Source organism: Diachasma alloeum, unplaced genomic scaffold (assembly GCF_001412515.2).
Source record: "Diachasma alloeum isolate Michigan unplaced genomic scaffold, Dall2.0 Dall_scaffold_00744, whole genome shotgun sequence".
NCBI lineage: Eukaryota > Metazoa > Arthropoda > Insecta > Hymenoptera > Braconidae > Diachasma > Diachasma alloeum.
This window is the reverse complement of record NW_021680874.1, coordinates 56,738-74,451: the sequence shown is the minus strand read 5'-3', so window position 1 is coordinate 74,451 and position 17,714 is coordinate 56,738. Positions and strand designations below refer to the sequence as shown.

Genomic DNA, 17,714 nt, shown 5'->3' with positions numbered 1-17,714 from the left:
CAGTTGACTATAGTCAACTGAAACCCATGCGGTTACACGCACGTATCATATAATAGTACATTACGCAACTAGTTGCGGAAAGCAGGCGGTTACTCACGAGGGCGGCGCAGCCAACTTCGGCGGTGAGCTCATGGGGGATTCGCTCATTCGTAGGGATGTTAGGAAAGGTAGGAAGGGATATTACTTGGTGATATTCTCAATAAACACTCGCGTATTTATCGGTAAAAGTATGGTATATTAACTGATGGTTTAAAATACACGACTGTTTTAATTATGGGTTGGTATACGCGTTATTAAAAGACTCGACTAGGGACTTCGACTCGATTTTGGCTGAAGGCCTGGGCTAGAGGTCCGCTCGACTGTGCTCCTGATCGTACTCTGCCCTTGTAGAGTCTTTGTAAAACGCTCAAGACCTAAAATTGAAGAGCAAGTAGTCAATTAAGAGACAATTAAGTGTCATCATTGGCACACAACTAGAACAGTCAGCTTCGTTACCCAGAAGCTGGACTCAGATAGCACCGTGAGAGTGCTGAGCTCTGCTCCTGCACGATGAGAAAGAAATCATATTTCTTTTCTCATTGTCCCACATTATAAATTTAATGTAACTTATTATTCATAATACGTCACATTGTATTCAACAAATGACCGACGTATTAATGACAATACGTCACACGCCTGATGACATCATCTACTACTATTGAAAGTGAACATGAATAAAATGAAAATATTGTTTTCTAAAAATAAATATATGTAATTTAAAAAAAATATTTTTTCATCACTGGGCCTATTTCCACCGGTGGGTTGGACATGAGTAGAGTTTAAGTAACTCGTCGGTGGAAACACAACGATGAGTTATAGTCCAGTAAAAAAAGAGTGAAAAAGTCTGTTTATGGCAAGTTGACGTTCAGTGCTCGGGGAGGTGTCAATCGATAGATAAAAATTCTATTATTAATATTCTCATTCGTATATGTGCGGAGTTTCCCAGTTAATTAATAATTAATTAAAAACAATCGAATAATTGTGCCAAGCCACTTTCTGTTCGTGATTTCTCCAATGTCACTCATTTAATCAAAAAGAAAAAAATACTACTTTGTAGCTAATAAAATTTGCTATCGAATAGAGTTAGGAACTTATATCGAGAGATGTACGGTTAATTTACGATAAATTTTACAAGTTCTTTTGGATAAATTAACGCCAAAGCATCCGCCATTTAAGTCCCCCGAGTCACGTGATTCGCGCCATGCGCAGACTATTCAAACGTCCGCTCCGTGCATTCATCATCAACTCAGTTTTAACAACAGTGTAATTTCCTTTTTTTTTAATTATTTGGACGCGAAATTCTGAGCACAGGGTCATGAGAATCGAAAAGAATATTTATCCGTTTAAAAATGGAGGGCCATACGTGTAAAAATTGCGGTTTCTAAAAATTGGGAATATCTATTAGCATTTAAAAAATGCCTTGAGGGTCACAATTGAAGATTTCAAGCTTCAAAATAGAGTGTGAAAATTATCGGTGATGACAATATAATGGGAAAATCGAAGGTTCAAGAAATAGACAGAAGGGCTGAGCAGTTGACCTGCTGTTTGGGCCGTTACCTGAATAGCAGGGGGCAGAGTAAAAGAAGTCCATATTCGGGGAGATTATAGAGGGTCCTTGTAGGGGAGTGACTCCCACAAAATATATGATTTCTGTTTTTTTCTCATTCAATCGCTAGAAATTTGTCCTAAGTTTCATAATGTTGAAAAAAATTATATATAAAAATCCCTGTTGAAAAAAAAACAAAAATTCTTTCGCTTTTGAGGCCTTTAAAATGCCCTTTTTCGCTTAAAAAACTAGGAAAATTACTCTCGTGATTACGTTCCTCGAATTTCAAAAAAAAAAAAAAATCCCTTTCCTTTAAAAAAAAATAGTCTTTTCCAGGGTTAGCGAAAAACTAAAAAAAAGTTTAAAAAAATGACAATTCAATCAAAAAGAATTTCAATTGTAATAATTTATAAATATAAATATAATAGAAGAAATTTCCATTGAAAAGGATTATCCAACGACCCTGGGGTCTGACTCATCTTTCTAAGATATCTCACCTGTAAGTGCTCCTCCCCCTATGCAAAATATTTGATGCTAGTGCTCCTCCCCCTGGGCAAAATATTTGATGTTGGCTACAATAAGGGATTGCTAGATTATTATTCATATTTGTATGAATCATGGATTTCCAGGTATTCAAAAACGGTCGACTGGACTTCTCGTGACTCAATTTACAAATTGTATAGCCCCTGTTTTCTGCCCCACCCCTCTTTATATATATATATAAACTGTCTCATCCTGAATTTCTAGTCAAATCACTTCAAGAAGTGGAAACGTTAACATCGCTAGATTACAAAATTCAGTGTGTGAAGTGGTCGATTGTGCTCAGTCTCCTTGGATTTTTTTCCTACCTGCCCCCTTCCAATAGTATTTTGGAGAGCAGGTGTTCCACATCTGTCTGGACCCTCGTCGTTTCACTCCCTAACAACGGGACTTTCTGCAGAGGGGAATTTCGGAATAACAGTTCAGTGGGCCAGTGTCGTTTGTAGTTAGTACACCGAACTATTTGGGAACACATAGGACATATTTAATTGTGTGAAAAATGAATAATCCAACGAATTGTTTCATTTGTAATAATCCGCTGGACAACAATACGCGAGTGAGTGCAGTGAAACAAAAAGGCATTATTGGTTTAATTGCCAGAAGTAAACTGAAAGATGACAAGTGGAAGTGTTTAGAAGGCTTGGTAGAAACCAAAGTCCATGAGAAGTGTCGAGTGACATATAATTTAACGAATAAAAAAGTGACTGATGAAGGACAATCAGCGGCTCCTCAGCCAGTCCCTGCTGAACCGCCATTCTCTTTCGAAAACGATTGTGTTTTGTGTCACAAACCCTGGAAGCCATTAAATAAGCCGTGCCGGAAGATATGTACCCCAAAAGCCCAGGAATGCATCATAAAATCAATCGCTGCTCGCAACGACGATTGGTCCGAGAAGGTGAGGAGGAAAATCGAAGGAAAGGACCTGCTCATGGAAAAAGCCCGCTACCACATCGAATGCTACGAGAAGTTTAGGTATAAAACTAAGGATAATTTAGACCCAAAGCAGAGATTACCTGGTCTAGATGCGGCATTCGAAGGCTTGTGTCATTACATGGAAGAGAGTGGCGAGTGTCAATTCACTTATAATAGTTTGCTGGAGAAAATGGAGGGCTGGACTACAACCAAAACTACCTTGAAGCAGAGATTCATTGCCAAGTACGGCAGTGAACTTGTGTTTGTGGAGAGGCCACCAAAACCAACAGTAATCTGTTTCCGCAACACAGGCATCAACATTTCGGCTAAATTTTTCCCATTTATAGTTTATGATGAAAATCCTGACGATGAAGCTGAAGATGAAAGTGGACCGAGCACAAGCAAAAAACGAAGGATGAATGGTAAATATTTTTCAAAATCATGCTGCTCATGAAAAGTCCATAATTGATTGACTATTAATTAATGAACTATTTTTTTTCTTATTTTACAGAAAGCCAGGATCCAGAATTATGTGACTGAGGGAAGCCCGCACTTTTGGATCTTCATGTATCTATGCTGCCAATACTCTGAATGCTACTAATCCTCCCAGTCATTTTGTTGATCGTGATTGTAATTTTTCAATCAACTACTCACAATATTAATAAATTCAGTTAAGGCCTGTAATAATATTGACTACATAGATTTTTTACGATTAAAAAGTTCTTTTTCTAGACAATAATGATGAACCCTTCTGTTAATAATAATTTAAACAAATAAATCCTCTATTTTTTTAAAAATATTTGTTTTGTTCAAATTTTTTCCACTTGACCTTGATATCACTGTGACGATTGACTCTCATCGCTCATAAATTTAAGACTCAATTTTGAAGCTTGAAATCTTCAATTATGACCCTCAAGGCATTTTTTAAATGCTAATAGACATTTCCAATTTTTAGAAACCGCAATTTTTATACGTATGGCCTTCCATTTGTAAACTGAGAAATATTCTTTTCGATTCTCGTGACCCTGTGCTCAGAATTTCGCGTCCAAATAATTTAAAAAAAAAGAAAATTACACTGTTGTTAAAACTGAGTTGATGATGAATGCACGGAGCGGACGTTTGAATAGTCTGCGCATGGCGCGAATCACGTGACTCGGGGGACTTAAATGGCGGACGCTTTGGCGTTAATTTATCCAAAAGAACTTGTAAAATTTATCGTAAATTAACCGTACATCTCTCGATATAAGTTCCTAACTCTATTCGATAGCAAATTTTATTAGCTACAAAGTAGTATTTTTTTCTTTTTGATTAAATGAGTGACATTGGAGAAATCACGAACAGAAAGTGGCTTGGCACAATTATTCGATTGTTTTTAATTAATTATTAATTAACTGGGAAACTCCGCACATATACGAATGAGAATATTAATAATGGAATTTTTATCTATCGATTGACACCTCCCCGAGCACTGAACGTCAACTGACCATTAAAAAACTATTTTGACTGGACTATTAGTCTCGGTGGAAACGAGACGGGAGTTGGCTATTACTTTCCAGGTAAAAGGACATCCATCGAACTTCTTTTGAATTTATGTCTACGCCAACAACACTTCAAGTTCGGTACGGTGGAAATAGGCCCACTGAGTCCCGCTAACCTGCACCTATCGGCCTGTTCTGCGGCCGATAGGTGGCGATTAGCAGCCATGGACTTGATAAAGAGGAACGGCTGACTTCATGTCGCGCTTTAGCGCTCNTCGAACTTCTTTTGAATTTATGTCTACGCCAACAACACTTCAAGTTCGGTACGGTGGAAATAGGCCCACTGAGTCCCGCTAACCTGCACCTATCGGCCTGTTCTGCGGCCGATAGGTGGCGATTAGCAGCCATGGACTTGATAAAGAGGAACGGCTGACTTTATGTCGCGCTTTAGCGCTCCAACCCAAGTAGCAAACCTTGCGAAAGATATCTGAAAGTATACCAAAAAGGCAGACTAATGTCCGTCCAAAAGGTATCTTGCAGTCATACGATAACTTTTAGTTAACTTCTAGGTGACTTCTAGACACAAGTTACCTTTTTGGACAGACATTAACAGCCTTTTTGGTATACTTTCAGATATATTTCGCAAGGTTTGCTACTTGGGTAGACTCGTTAAATATTGGGACCGCTAATTACCGATGGCGGCGCTCGTTTTCACCAATATGGACGATTTTAGGCTTCCCATATACACGCTAACACAAGCCCAAATTGGGTTGCATACTGTCTGTGTGCAGCCCAATCTCCGCTATTCATAGATGGCGTTTTGATATTTAGCGTTTCCAATTCAACCTCAAACCAGCTGTTTCACACTGCCCCTGTTCCCCATTCCTCCGTCTTGTTCTTTATGCTTTCCGCACATTCACGATCGAAAATTTTCTGTTATCCAATTTTCATTAGAATCATCCTTTTAGACAGAGAATTTCCGATTCACTCATTATTATCACTGTTTACGTTTGTTCTGGTGTTTCATTTAGTGAGAAGCGAGGGGGAGGTGGGCTCCATAAAAATTTGAGAAATTTGTATCCAAGAATGAAGAAATGAAAAATCTATGGACTTTTTTCTATTAAATATTCTTTTAGGAATACGAGATGGTAAAATTGCATGATCTCCGATAGAATTAGCACAACAAACCAATAGAATTTTCACAAAACTTCAATAGAGTTTTTCAAGGGTTCCAATACGAATTCAGTAGAATTTTTTCATGGAAATACTAGGTTTTTGTAGTATTTTTCTTATACCTAACAAAGAGTACAAATTACTTCAATTTTTATATATTTTTTTCTTTTGTGAATTTTTTTTTTCAGGGCTTCGCCCCCCGGACTCCCTTCTCCGCCCCCATCCCACCCCTCCTTTGCGGGACTTTGTGATAAAAAATTGATTGACATTCGGACGATGGTCTCGGTTTGTGTGTCGTGTGAAGTTTGCAGCACGACTCACAAACCTCGACCTATCGTCCTTATGACATAATTTACTATTTCGCCACGGCGGGCGGAAAGGACACATGTTCCTCCCGCTTCGCGGGAGTTATGTATTAATAGTATTTTCCCTCCTTTAGTGGGAAATATACTATTTCGTCATATCTGCACGGAAAGTTCGATTTTCCTCCCCAAATGACGGGAGGAAAGTGGCTTATTCGGTTATGTCGTAATGACATAATCCACGTTCCTCCCTGCATTTGCGAAGCAAAATCGAACTATACCGTGCAGTTATGACGAAAAAAAGTATGTTTACCTAGTAAGGAAAACAGGACATCAAAACTCGCGTGTTCACTGCCCTCGGCTTCGCCTAGGGCAATAATCCACACGCGGGTTGGAATGTCCTGTTTTCCTCCCTTGGTGCACAATCTACTTTCCGTCCCGGCGGGCGCAAAGTTACCTTTCCCTCCCGCTTCGCGGGAGGTAACTCTGAGTTTGCGCCTACGCCGAGACGGAAAATCGCGGTCTAACCACGGGAAGTAAAATAAAGGACCCTCAGCCGCGTGCTTACTAACCTCGCCTTCGGCTCGGCTGGTAATTGCACTGGCGGCTGAGGATCCTTTATTTTCCCTCCCTAGGTTAGAAATATACTAATCTTACTATACAAGATATTCAAGTTTAGGATGGAAATAATTTTAAGTCTAGCATGGCGGAATAGATTGCTGACAAAAATGTTACATTCCTTTTTTAAAAGAGGGTAACTTTTTATTTTTATAAATTATAAATGCGAAATTATGATAAAATTGATAACGAGTGATTTTGGGAGAGAACCTCAAGATATTTTTCATTTATTGAAATTGAATTTCCAATAAAGAACGTCTCACAATGTTTCTCCCATAACTCACAATCGCTAAAAACAGCGTAGTAACACTAAACATAATCATAAAACGAGAATATGTCTACAACTAATAACTCCTTCATCTTTCCAGATAAACGGAATGAGATATTACCAGCCAGACCAGTCTCCCTCACCGTTAACGTAACCGCAGCGAGGTGACAACTACACAATAAATTAAAAATTCCCACTTCAAGAGAAAGAAGAACAAAAAAAATCGTAAATTTAATAATGCCCGCGTCGCCTTTAAATTTGCCTTCGCACGCAAAGAGAGAAAAAAATTACCGTGAAACAGCATTTTTTCACCCTACCAATTTTTTCCCAAGTGTAGCCCAGATATAAAGAGAACAATATAATCTTTGTGAATCAATTGCGAGAGAGAATGAAGCTCCTAGGGAGTTAACAATTCCTTTGCTGACGGAAATGATGAGTCGAGTATTCTGACCTTTTCCGAGACGATTGGGTTTTTGCATGAGACAAGAAATGCTGACAAAAAACATTGTTTGTACTAGAGGAAACAAGATAGAACCGTCTTTCACCCGATCTCATTTGTGATATTTCAGCTAATTAATAAATGGACAACGTGGAAAAAGTCCAGATGCAGAAGAAATCGATTTCCAATTTCAGTTCTTTTTTGTTAGAAAACTACTCATTTTTTATTCAAAAAATATTGCATTATGTTCCAAAGATCCTGAACTTCTATTAGGTTTAATAATCAGGTCTCATTCAAAAACCCAACATCATTAACTAAAACCCATAGCCGATAGACACGAACGTATGAAGAATTAGATATTAGATATTATTGACTGCCAAACAATATCGGTGAATCAGTATTTTTGCGACGTTGCGCGAGCCTCACTTTATCAAATAGCATAAAATCAGCATAAAAATAAAAAATGGGGTAATACCGGAAATAAGAGATTTTCGTTGTTATGGCTTTTACTCGTATGACCTCATTTTTTTTCTTGAATAAAAAACCGAGAGATATGAGCACGTCGTCAATATTTTAGAGTACCTATAACGTTTAGATGAACAGGAGTGATTTGCCCCTGTGGTATTGAAACTACGTAAAAAGTACGTCGAAATATTGTTGTTATAGAGAAATACAAATGGTATAAAAACAAACCTGAGGAAAAACGTTGAAAACAGAGTCTATATGCGATTTACCTGTACATTATCAATATTTTATTAATTGACTTTGCTATTATAGTGTTTGCGTGAAGTGGAAATAGAAGAATATGAAATCGAAGGATAAATTATGTAAAAGTGTGGAAATTCAGGGGAGACATCTCGTTTCTAGATTATGTAAAAGTTCAGATTAATTTTCAGGAGAGGAGATTATATCGACGATGAGTGGTTTCAGGAGGAAACGTCGAGAGATGTTTTTACCAAAAACCATGCATTATCGAGATACTTAATTATTTAATAAGACATAAAAAACTGAATTGTTGCATCAGTTTATTTAGTTTTATTTCGTCATTCACAAATTAATCTGAACTTTATCGAGGAGATTTATTAAAAAGTAACTGAGTAGGCTAGATGAAGCAAAAGAATATGTCAAAAGAGCTTCGCGCCACTTACTCGTAGAGGCCGTGCCGTTGTTGACGATTAAACAAATAAAGTTGAATAAAAAAGAAATATTATCAATTAATAGATATATAAAATGCGTCTCGCGTTCATGTTGACCAATCGAGCCTGTTCGATAATTCATTCCGCTGATTTTTGTTTGTCACAGTCATTATTTTATGCGTTTTACATTCTTTATTTTATCGTTTCGGTTAAGTGGAGAGACGAGATATATTGAGAATTTGTGAAATGAGAGATATCTCCTTCATTTTTTATTTATTTCGGTTGTTTATCACTGGTTTTTGGGAAAAAAGTTCAAGAAACAACGGGTTATCGAGATAATTAAACTTCTAACACGAAAAATTAAATTCTCATAGTGGCTCCTCATTCCAATGATTTTTATTAATTAATTTCGACTAATGAATTATTACTTGACTAGAATATTGAGTAAAGCTGGAACACTCAGAGAGAAACCCCATAGAAATATGAAATATTATCAGGTCTACAGATTCATGAACTAATCATAGTTTTTCATTTCATAATTTAATTTAACTCGACCTAATAGTAGCTTAATCAATCGGACAATCTATTTGTTGCATAAATGATTTCGACTCCCCCATTTTATTCATCTAAATCAATCGAGAATTCATCATTGCTTCAGAATATGTTTCAATCAACAAATATTCACATCACATATTTTTAAAATTATCATTTGGTTGTGTTTGGTAATCTGCAAATGTTTTTGGATTTTTCAAACCATCGTTTCTGTGAAATTATTAATAATCCCCCAATCCGTTGATGATAGATGAGAGTACATGTTTGCAGTTGTCATTGACTTTTTTTTAAGTTGTATGTGTGTGAGAGTGAATTAGAGAGTGAGATAGAAAAATAATTCAATTTTTCTTCTCCTCACTCTTCGACATTGTTGTTATTCCGAATTATGAATAATATATATTGTATAGAAAAGTGGTGGTTATTGATTGAGAAGGATACGAATTCATTAAAAAAACAACATTTATTCTAGAGGAAGACAAAATAAATTGATTTAAAAATATTTCGATGGATTTTTCATTCATTCACTCAGACAAGATATCTATTAAGGATGTTTATTCAAAATCGCAAGTATTAAAAAAAAATTGTTTTTTTTTTTCAACTGAGAGATTAAATTATTCCCTTTATCTTGATAAAAATTTCAATCCACCAACCCACGTTTATTATTTAGAAATGGAGTGGACAAAATGCCCCAAACGCATGCGCTAACATGCGCTTATATGGGATAGAATCTTGTAAATATTTCCTCTTTGCGGGGGAACCCCAATTTTTTTCGGGCCATTCGATTCAGTATAGTTATGCACATTACCTTCTATTTTTAGCGTCTTATAGTAGGTGAATTATAAATTTCAACATAAATCCTAGAAGAGACCGTGTATAAGGAAAAATTTGTTCATTTATTTCTGGCGAGACTATTGCGATTAATTTTTTTTTACCATCAAAGAAGTTAGTTTCATAATTTCTGCTATCAGCCAAAAAAATTATAGAATTTTCCTTGAACATGCAAAAATAAGATTTGCTAAAAATGGTTAAACATGCTTAACTACGCAATTATTTATGAAAATATTGGGTTGAAACAAAATTGTTTTAAGATTTTCTTTGTCGATGAGAAAATTGCCAATAAGTAATGTATCCTAAAATTTTCCAGCCGAACCCTTCATTCTTGAGATAATCGCAAAATAAACAAAATTATAAAGTTATGAATTTCACTCTTCACTACATTAGCCCACAAAAATTACGATTACAACAAGAAAAATTCCTAGACAATAAAAATCGTGAATAGAGTACATCATCCAAGTGACCTCGTGTCACTTCATTATGCAATAACTAGCATAATGAACATGATTTGTACATGATCCTCGAAGTTTGCATTTTATGATCATTCACAATTCGTAAAACCACTAACCATCCGCATCTATGGTGCTTGCCTCTCTATCTTTGAGTGAGGATAAAAAGAAGAACCATCGGCATCTGCCCGTGTACCGTGCAACTTCTCGTCTACTTAATCTTTAGACCCGATAAAAATGGCCCCATGGATACTCGAAGACTTTGAGATTAGACAAATTCAAATATAGCGTCGTGTGACGGTTCGGGAGTCAGTTCGGAAATCAGTTGTGACTCTCCATGAGCTGGGTGATAAGATAATATTATTTGGAAGTATTCAGTGTCAGAAGTTTTCGAGTCAGGAGAGCCGGTGAGTCTCAAATATTACTACTATTATGATTATGATTATTATTATTTATAAAAGTGGGAATATGATCAATGCTTTTTTCGCCACGGCGGGCGGAAAGGACACATCTGCCTTTCCGCCTACGCCGTGACGAAAAATAACGTTCTCACCACGGGAGGTAAAATAAAGGACCCTTACCCACGTGCTTACCTGTAAGTGTGTAATTCTGCACGTGGGCACGACTCCTTTATTTTCCCTCCCTTGGTGGGAAATATACTATTTTTTCAATTTAGTTTTTGCTAAATATATTGAGATCTAAGAAAGATAGTGAAATTTCGGTAAAAACGTTTTTTGTACTGCGCATTACACGAAAACCGATGATGAATTTATTTCTCTAAAAATTCTGCCTCTTTGTAAGTTTTTTTTCTGATAAAACTCACCAATATACTTGTCGCGTTGAGACTGGTACATATGTACTCTAGTCATAGTTATCTAGATGGCACAGACCAGATGCGTCACACCACGCGCCTTCAAACGGCAGATTCGTTTAGTTCTGTTCGGATTTTTTCCTCCAATATATTCGATCGGATAAATTGTCTCCATTCCACATTCCATACCTTGGTGATATTTAAACATTGATGAGCCAATGCCAATTTGAGACGATGTATAATTTTATTCCTAATGAACGATTGAATTTTCTTCATTCAGGGGAAATTATTTAGGGGCTGGAGAACAAAACGTATTGTGACAGTTGACCAATGAGAGTGCTGTGTTCTAATTATAAAGTCCTAAAGATATTGCGAGCTGAAGCTATACGGTCGTAAACGCAACTTGTGGATTGTATTAATCGGCACATGGAGTTGTTGGGTGTAAAATTTGCGCCTCTCAGGGTGCCTCTCGAGAGACGGCTGCAGACACTTGCGGCCGGCGCTTGGTTTTGCGTGCTTGGCTTTGGAAGTTTCATCGGGTGGATGATCACATTCTACTGTTTAGTATTTGGGCAATGGTTGAGGTACCTCACGCTGGTTTATTTGTACTGGGTGTTCTATCTTGATTGGAATACATACAAGCGAGGTGGACGAAGGTGAGCCCAAAAAATGGAAATTATTTATTGAATTATTGAAGAATTTGAAGAATTCATTTGAAATTTTTAGATAAAATCTGTTTTCAAAGTTCGAAATCTGTAGTGAATTGGTAAACTAGGATAACTGCATTTTGCTTAGTCCCAATCATCGATGAATATCTTGGAAAGGAAGAAAGATACTGAAATTTTCATAAAAATTGTTTTTATAGAGCCAAATGTCAGCTCTAAGAAAGCTCTTCACAAAAATTTCTCTAACTATATCCATTTCCAAGATATTCATCAATAATTGACCCTAAGCGAAAATCACTTATTCTGGTTTACCAATTCATGACAGAAATGATTATTGGGAAATTGGTGCGATAACAAATTACCTGTGATACAAATGATTTCACGATGACAAGATTGTGGTACACTTGATTGAATTTAGGAGAGGAATTGATTTGACATTTTGAATTCAAATTAATTGCCAACCTGTTTTATTCAATTAATTCATCGAAATGTAGATGTTCACGTCTTGTTAGAGAGCGTTCAAATATTACGTCACGCGATTAGAGCGGGAGAGGTTTGCATTTCGTGACTACTGTGACAAAGGGGGGAGGGGGTGTTGCTTAGATTGTGATGTCACACCATATTCTTTTTTTTTAATTTCAAACTTCAGGAATGCATCTTTTCATCATTTAGTCCGTAAGCCAGCATACGTTATTATTATATGTCTATGGACAAATGACAACAAATAATGTTCATTACCCGGCCGGAAAAAACTCTTCTAGCTCATATGATTGCAGTCCTCCCAGTCGGCTTGCGTTGCAAACTCATATTTGTCAGAAAAGTTGCTTCCGGCCTAGTGACGAAAAGTACTATTTTTCGTGTCACGGGACCTGAAAAACCCCAGTCATGGGGTGTCATGGTGTTTTTCAGGTACCTCGACACGAAAATTAATATACACACCTCGCCATGGAAAACATATCAACCTCGCCCACGTGCTTGCCATCCTCGCCTTCGGCTCGGGAGGCAATCTTGCACGTGGGGGACGGTGATCTGTTTTCTAAGGCTCGGGCATGTAATGTACTATTTCATCCGTCCCTTCCGTGAACAGAAAATCGGACATCAACGTAGAAACAAAGCTAAAAATGTGAAGTTTATTATGCATATCTCTGCAATTCGAAAGATCAGCAGCAACACTGTGGTGTCATGGTAGTTATTCCAAATGTGTGTTCTATGCAAATTGCCGTCAATTGTCAAAGAGAACTTTTGACAGTCACATCGCGTGTCAAAAAGCAAAAGGTCGTAAACGCCAAGATGCTACTTTCCGAGTTTCTTAAAGCGAGAACGTCGTATCTTCACTCATTTTTTATACACTTCTGCGTGAAAATACTGGAGAAACTTATTATAATACCTACATTTTCAGATTGATGGTGAGCTGCATATACGACCTTTTGCCTTTAACTTATGTCCCCAGAAATGAAAAATTCTTTAAAAGCAAAAGGTCGTAATGACAAAATTTTTCATTTTTTTTACCATGTACGACCTTTTGCCTTTAATTTCTGTCCTCAGAAATCGAGACTGACTTAAAAACAAAAGCTCGTAAAGACGAAATTTGGGATTTTTTGATTTTCAGTTCCGTGGATAAGTTATACCTTTAATATTCCAGTTTAGCCATGTAACCGTAAGGTTTGATGCTTAAATAAAAAAAAAATATTCCAGTTGATGTCACATGGAGTTATCGGTGTCTTTGATTATGGTCAAATAATTATGTCGGCAACTTAACATCATTTGTGTGAACAGCGTATCTCCACTTTTAATCTAGATTCGTATATTTCGGAACATTGTAAAAACTTTCAAAATGTTTGTATTTTTTAAACATTTTTTGTGCAATAATCGCCCGTTGTATACCTCTTTCAAGATACGCTTGTGTATTACGTATTCGTAACAGAAGAACGTATCTCAAAAAAAAATCTAAATTAGGGAACTGAAGCGATCTTGATTTTTAAGGGTCCATCAGGGCAGTGATCGGAAGAATCCCGTGTACTCTCGAGGGTTAAATGGGAGAGGCAAGTACAGCACAGAGAAACAAAAGTGGATTAGCTTTAGAAACTAGTTTCTCGATTTTCGAAACTCCAATTCTTAAGCTTTATCCTTGATGGGATAAAAAAAACTAACGATTTTGGAAATTGTTTTTAAGAACAAAAATTTTCTAAAACCAATGCTGCATTTTTCTTAATTTTAGAAAACATACATATATATTGTGAGGTATTTTTCCAAGTGCGTCTGCGGGATTCAGACGCGTGGTTCTCCACGAACTTTCAGCGACCCTTTTGGACTCTCTCGACCCGGAATTAGAACGACGGGAATAACGAGAGGAGACAAAATGCCAAAAAGGGCGCCAGTCCTTTTAACCGCCAAAGGACAAGGTCACACCGTTGAGCCGCGTCCCACGACTAGCTCAGATAACCGCGGAGGCGTGTGGGAACAGGCTATAATGAGCGGAACTCAACAATATGCAAACTTTTACAAAACAAAAAAAATATATATNACTTTTACACAACAAAAAAAATATATATAATTTTAATCCAATGAGTTCAGTCTAATCTCTTACATGTGCGGCAGAGGACTCCCGCGAGCAAAGACGCTATACAACCAAAAAAAAATGTAATTAACCTAGTGATACTAGTTAACAAAAATAAATAATAATAACTTTAAAGGTGCGTGGGAGACGCTAAGACGCGAGGATCACCCGCAAGCGACGACGACGCGAGAGCCACGACATAAAAGTTAATGGTGAAGGTCGACGTATTAAATGAGCTGGGATTAGTTTTCCCCACAAAAGTAGATTGGTAACCACAATTAAGTAGCGAAATTAACAATGACATCAATCAAGAGGTAGCTGGAGGCTACAGAGTGCCGCGTCACAAGCAGACTCTATCACATTCTCAAACGGCCCCAAAATGGGCGCCGGAGTGGAATCCCTACTGGAAAGACGCGTGCACTCACAAGGAAAATAGACACTCACCGTGATTTCGCGAGAACACCAGGCAGACTCGTCTGGACCCTCAGTACGGCGACGTCGGAAGATAAAGCCGGAACCAACGGGCACAACACCACCACGTACTTTACTTCCGTCGATCAAATAAGCTCGAAGAGCGAAAAAAAAGAACTTAAATAGCGCACAGCGACCTTATTGAACGAAATCCCAGCGAAGTGTTCGTCGGGGCCGTACATCACCCCGAGGAACCTCTCAATTTCTCCTACCCCCACCCGATCACGTGATAAGCGCGAAGAATCCAAGTGATTCGACAATTTTGGACTTTCGCATTTTAAAATGGTCCTAATTCCCAATTCCTCAGGCCCAGAAACTGGAACTTGCGCCTCGCGGTCGGTGGATGTGATCCGCGTTGAGCGGCGCAGAAGCCAACATAATCCGATGCTCCCTCAATGCTGTAACATCGGTTTTTTACTGGACGGCCTTGTGCCGCCGATCCATCGGTGAGGTGGTGGGGGTTCGCACGTAGAGGCCTGTGATGCCTGCTGGCGTGCGACGATCGTCTTTCGCGTCCTCCGTGGTGTGAGTCTCCCAGACTCGGTGTGTGCGTGCTCGTCGGTGTGCTGCTCCTCAGATATCGCGCCGTCTTGTAGCTCTCCCCGAGGCTCCGCTCCACTCCCCTCGTTTCGAAGCTCACGTAATCCACGGTGAGCGCGATCGACCGAGTTCGATAGAATGATGGACAGATGGAAAATAGTCAAATAAAAAAAAATAAAACTAAAGTGACAGTTGTGGCTCTGGGTGATCCGACTCCTCGCTGGGGTAAACNGAACTTAAATAGCGCACAGCGACCTTATTGAACGAAATCCCAGCGAAGTGTTCGTCGGGGCCGTACATCACCCCGAGGAACCTCTCAATTTCTCCTACCCCCACCCGATCACGTGATAAGCGCGAAGAATCCAAGTGATTCGACAATTTTGGACTTTCGCATTTTAAAATGGTCCTAATTCCCAATTCCTCAGGCCCCGAAACTGGAACTTGCGCCTCGCGGTCGGTGGATGTGATCCGCGTTGAGCGGCGCAGAAGCCAACATAATCCGATGCTCCCTCAATGCTGTAACATCGGTTTTTTACTGGACGGCCTTGTGCCGCCGATCCATCGGTGAGGTGGTGGGGGTTCGCACGTAGAGGCCTGTGATGCCTGCTGGCGTGCTACGATCGTCTTTCGCGTCCTCCGTGGTGTGAGTCTCCCAGACTCGGTGGGTGCGTGCTCGTCGGTGTGCTGCTCCTCAGATATCGCACCGTCTTGTAGCTCTCCCCGAGGCTCCGCTCCACTCCCCTCGTCGCGAAGCTCACGTAATCCACGGTGAGCGCGATCGACCGAGTTCGATAGAATGATGGACAGAAGGAAAATAGTCAAAAAAAAAAAATAAAACTAAAGTGACAGTTGTGGCTCTGGGTGATCCGACTCCTCGCTGGGGTAAACGACTAATTTCTCCCCCCATGATCCGCGGTCAGTTCAGGCGAGGAACAGTACATGATTTTTATCATGTTACAATATAAACAAAGGGAGGGGTGCCCAAATATCGGAAATTTTAGATGTGAGCAGAGGGGATTTTGCAAAGAGGGGAAGGGAGGATTTGTGAATTTAGAATTCACAACCAAAAAAATTGAGTCGGTGAGGTTTTCAAAAATATCTCCAAAACTAAGGGAGATAGCGAATTTTTACTGAAAAATTGTGGAAGGGTGAGGGAGGGGGAGGGTTGTACATCGAGAATTCAATAAAACCTCCCTCTCCCCCAAATTTTCAGTAAAAATTCGCTATCTCCCTTAGTTTTGGAGATTTTTTTGAAAAACTCACCGACTCAATTTTTTTGGTTGTCAATTCTCAATTCGCAACCCCTCCTCCCCCTCTCTGCAAAATGCCCTCTCCAAAAAAGGAAAGAAATTCCCTAGATTTTAGAAATTTTTTTTTCTAAAATAAAGTATATTTAGTAACGGAGCTAGAAAAAAATCGTTTAATGATCAAAATGGGGAATAGAATAGAATAGAATAGAAAATGCGCGGCTGGTCACTTAAAGCGCCCAGAGTCACCTAAATCATACGATCTTTTGTAGCATCCGCCTTAGTTTCGGTCAGTCACACAGCCCCAGCCCTGTGTTTCTCACTAGGCTAATAAGGCTGGTGACAGCCGCTTGTTGTAAGTCCTCTGGTTCCAGGAAAGCCTGGCCCCAGATTTTATAGCGACGGAGTGCTAATAGGGGGCATTCACATAAAATGTGGATGATGCCCTCCTTATCGCCTCCGCACAGTCTGCAGTCTTCTTGTTCTGCAAGTTTCATCTTGAACAGATGAGCTCTGAGAGCTGTATGACCCGTAAGGAGCCCTACTGCTACCCTCAGATCCCCTCTGTGCAACTCCAGAAGCTTTCTGGTCCTAACTCTTAGTTGCCCTCTCATAAGCAGTTTCGCTTGTCTGCAGGTCGCAACTTTCTCCCAACGCCTGACATGATCCAGCTGGAAATAATTTTTAATAAGAGTTTTTCCCACTACGAAGGGCATGCCAAGTAGGCCGTGTGAGGGCACCCTTTCTGTACCCTCCTTGGCCAGCTTATCTGCCTCTTCATTACCCAGAATCCCATGGTGACCTGGTACCCAGGTTACGGTGACCTGGTACCCAGGTTACGGTGACCTGGTACCCAGGTTACGGTGACCTGGTACCCAGGTTACGGTGACCTGGTACCCAGGTTACGGTGACCTGGTACCCAGGTTACGGTGACTCGGTTGTTTTTACCCAGTGTGTCCAATGCCTGCATGCATTCCCACACCACCTGTGACTCTGTACTGGGTGTTTGCAGGGCGTGTATCGCCGCCTGGCTGTCACTGCAGATGAATATTTTCATCNGTGACCTGGTACCCAGGTTACGGTGACTCGGTTGTTTTTACCCAGTGTGTCCAATGCCTGCATGCATTCCCACACCAC

The 17,714-nt window shown here is 39.3% G+C and overlaps 3 protein-coding genes across 10 annotated transcripts in view; all 3 read left to right on the top strand.

Moving 5' to 3' along the window:
• The window catches only part of LOC107044466 (protein GDAP2 homolog), a 44,792-nt gene extending 35,290 nt beyond the window's left edge, over window positions 1-9,502 (top strand). For all 6 annotated transcript variants that reach the window (XM_015266354.1, XM_015266355.1, XM_015266352.1 and 3 more), the window contains one exon: window positions 6,977-9,502. In XM_015266354.1, coding sequence (XP_015121840.1) covers window positions 6,977-7,030 — 54 coding nt within the window. In that variant the 3' untranslated portion in view covers window positions 7,031-9,502. The remainder of the gene's footprint in view (window positions 1-6,976) is intronic.
• On the top strand, window positions 2,321-3,724 carry LOC107044467. Its single transcript, XM_015266356.1, has 2 exons — window positions 2,321-3,459; window positions 3,549-3,724. Exons 1-2 carry the CDS (start codon window positions 2,625-2,627, stop codon window positions 3,575-3,577), a joined length of 864 nt encoding a protein of 287 aa, XP_015121842.1. The 5' UTR covers window positions 2,321-2,624; the 3' UTR covers window positions 3,578-3,724.
• Window positions 9,503-10,416: 914 nt separating the features above from the next.
• The window catches only part of LOC107044471 (2-acylglycerol O-acyltransferase 2-A), an 18,315-nt gene continuing 11,017 nt past the window's right edge, over window positions 10,417-17,714 (top strand). For 2 of the 3 annotated variants that reach the window (XR_003783150.1, XM_015266361.2), the window contains exons 1-2: window positions 10,417-10,693; window positions 11,378-11,753. Coding sequence is in view for 2 of the 3 variants with exons in the window: in XM_015266361.2 (XP_015121847.1) it covers window positions 11,524-11,753 (230 nt within the window). In the remaining variant the exon portion in view is untranslated. Of the gene's footprint in view, window positions 10,694-11,211; window positions 11,754-17,714 lie in introns of those variants that run through there. The other variant, XM_015266362.2, reaches the window with a different exon arrangement.